Source organism: Oncorhynchus masou, chromosome 22 (genome assembly GCF_036934945.1).
Source record: "Oncorhynchus masou masou isolate Uvic2021 chromosome 22, UVic_Omas_1.1, whole genome shotgun sequence".
Classification (NCBI taxonomy): Eukaryota; Metazoa; Chordata; class Actinopteri; order Salmoniformes; family Salmonidae; genus Oncorhynchus; species Oncorhynchus masou.
In genome coordinates, this window is record NC_088233.1 from 7,607,244 (window position 1) to 7,610,442 (window position 3,199).

Sequence of the window (3,199 nt, forward strand, 5' to 3'; positions counted from 1 at the left end):
CCAAATACCTATTTTCCACCATAATTTGCAAATAAATTCATTAAAAATCCTACAATGTGATTTTCTGGGGGAAAAAATCTAATTTTGTCTGTCATAGTTGAAGTGTACCTATGATGACAATTACAGTCCTCTCTCATCTTTTTAAGTGGGAGAACTTGCACAATTGGTGGCAGACTAAATACTTTCTTGCCCCACTGTATATAAATATATATGTATTTGAGATTCTTCAAAGTAGCCACCCTTTGCCTTGATGACATCTTTGCACACTCTTGGCATTCTGTCAAGCAACTTCACCTGGAATACTTTTCTAACAGTCTTGAGGGAGTTCCCACATATGCTGAGCACTTGTTGGCTGCTTTTCCTTCACTCTGCGGTCCAACTTATCCCAATTGGGTTGAGGTCAGGTGATTGTCGGAGGAAACACTGTGCACCTGGCAACCTTGGTTAGTGCGCACTGCGCCCGGCCCGCCACACAATGCACAATTGGCCTAGACGCATCGTCCGGGTTAGGGAGGGTTTGTCTCATCGCACACGAGGATATCCCTACCGGCCAAGCCCTCCCAAACCCGGACGCTGGACCAATTGTGTGTCGCCCCACGGTCCTCCCGGTTGGTTACGACAGAGCCTGGGACGAACCCAGAGTCTCTGATGGCACAGCTGGCGCTGCAGTACAGCGCCCTTAACCACTGCGCCACCCAGGAGTCCCTCACTCTGATTCTTGGTCAAATAGCCCTTACACAGCCTGGAGGTGTGTTGGGTCATTGTCCTGTTGAAAAACATGATAGTCCCACTAAGCGCAAACCAGATGGGATGGCGTATTGCTGCAGAATGCTGTGGTAGCCATGCTGGTTAAGTGTGCCTTCAATTCTAAACAAATCACAGACAGTGTCACCAGCAAAGCACACCCACACCATCACACCTCCTCCATGCTTCACGGTGGGAACCACACATGCGGAGATCCTCCATTCATCTGTTCACCTACTCTGGGTCTCACAAAGACACGGCGGTTAGAACCACAAATCTCAAATTTGAACTCATCAAACCAAAGGACAGATTTCCACTGGTCTAATGTCCATTGTTCGTGTTTCTTGGCCCAAGCAAGTCTCTTCTTATTATTTGTGTCCTTTAGTAGAGGTTTCTTTACAGCAATTCGATTCACGCAGTCTCCTCTGAACAGTTGATGTTGAGATGAGTCTGTTACTTCAACTCTGTGAAGCATTTATTTGGGCTGAAATCTGAGGTGCAGTTAACTCTAATAAATGTATCCTCTGCAGCAGAGGTAACTCTGGGTCTTCCTTTCCTGTGGCGGTCCTCAAGAGAGCCAGTTTCATCATAGCGCTTGATGGTTTTTGCAACTGCACTTGAAGAAACTTTCAAAGTTCTTGAAAGTTCCGCATTGACTGACCTTCATGTCTTAAGAAGGAAAGAAAATCCACAAATTAACTTTTAACAAGGCACACCTGTTAATTGAAATTCATTCCAGGTGACTACCTCATGAAGCTGGTTGAGAGAATGCCAAGAGTGTACGATAATGTCATCAAGGCAAATGGTGGTTAATCTCAAATCTAAAATATATTTAGATTTCTTTAACTTTTTTGGTTACTACATGATTCCATATGTGTTATTTTGTAGTTTTGATGTATTCTACAATGTAGAATAATATGTGTACGTGACCAATAACATCTGCTAAATATGTGTATGGGACCAATAAGATTTGATTTTGAGCTGGTTGCCGAGGCCTTCAGACACAACGTAGGACAGGATCGCAGAATAAGAACACAGTTGAGCAATTTGTCCAGTTTTGTTCATGATATGCAATCAATTCATGCTGCATATGTGACTTCATTTTTTCTTCAACTAATGTTCTATTCCACCGGATATAACATATATTTGTTCGCATGACATAACATGACATAACATGACATAACATGACATAACATGATATAACATGACATGACAGTATTAATTTTTCAAATTTGATTTACCTCATTGATTTGCTTTACTTGTTTTGTCATTCACTCACTGTACTTTTTTTTTTAAAGAATGAAAGAAGTAATGTAAACAACTTGTTTTTCCGCTGTGTGTGTGTGTGTGTGTGTGTGTGTGTTTATGTGTGTTTGTGTGTGTTTGTGTGTGTGTGTGTGTTTTTGTGTGTGTGTGTTTTGTGTGTGTTTTTGTGTGTGTGTGTGTGTGTGTGTGTGTGTTTTTGTGTGTGTGTGTGTGTTTTTGTTGTGTGTGTGTGTGTTTTTTTTGTGTGTGTGTGTGTGTGTTTTTTTTGTGTGTGTTTTTGTGTGTGTGTGTGTGTGTGTGTGTGTGTGTGTGTGTTTACGGCTTGTGTCTGTACGTCGTGTGTGTCCATGTACATGGTGTGCGTCCTGTGTGGTTTGCAGTGCGCAGCTTGTCATCCTCCTCACCTCCTCCTGAGCCCCAACCCTCCTCATCTCCACCTCCTAACACACAGCTCACTGACGGCTCCCACTTCATCTGTGTCTAGTAGTGGCAGCAGTAAGTGTGTGTAGGAACGCCCGTAAGAGTCTCCTCCCTGTTCGGTCTCTCCTCCCTGTTCGGTCTCTCCTCCCTGTTCGGTCTCTCCTCTCTGTTCGGTCTCTCCTCTCTGTTCGGTCTCTCCTCTCTGTTCACTCTCTCCTCTCTGTTCACTCTCTTCTCTGTTCGGTCTCTCCTCTCTGTTCGGTCTCTCCTCTGTTCAGTCTCTCCTCTGTTCAGTCTCTCCTCTGTTCAGTCTCTCCTCTGTTCAGTCTCTCCTCTGTTCAGTCTCTCCTCTCTGTTCAGTGTCTCCTCTCTGTTGTCTCTCCTGTCAGTTCAGTCTCTCCTCTCTGTTCAGTCTCTCCTCTCTGTTCATTTTTGTTCAGAAAACCTCTAGTTCAGTCTCTCCTCTGTTCAGTCTCCATGTTGTCTCTCCTCTCTGTTGCTCTCTCTCTCTCCATCTCCCTCATGCTTTCTCACTCTCTCTTCCTCGCTCTCTCTCCTTTTTAAATAATCTCTTCTTTCCCTCTCTTTTTAGCCTTGGCCTCAATGAAGTCTCTCCACGTTCAAGTCCTCTCTGTTCACTAGGACATGTTCACACCCAGTTCACTCTCCTCCAACAAACTGGACTGACAGACTGGTGTTCAGTCTCTCCTCTGTTCAGTCTCTCCTAGACCACGCAGTCTGCTCTGTTCTGTTCAGTCTCTCCTCTCTC

General features: G+C 44.4%; 1 protein-coding gene across 1 annotated transcript in view; it reads left to right on the forward strand.

Moving 5' to 3' along the window:
- LOC135508951 (pleckstrin homology domain-containing family A member 5-like) overlaps window positions 1-2,836 on the forward strand; it is a 295,193-nt gene extending 292,357 nt beyond the window's left edge. The window contains exon 32 of the mRNA XM_064929191.1: window positions 2,391-2,836. Within this exon, the coding sequence (XP_064785263.1) occupies window positions 2,391-2,494 (104 nt within the window). The 3' untranslated portion in view covers window positions 2,495-2,836. The remainder of the gene's footprint in view (window positions 1-2,390) is intronic.
- The last annotated feature ends 363 nt before the right edge of the window (window positions 2,837-3,199 follow it).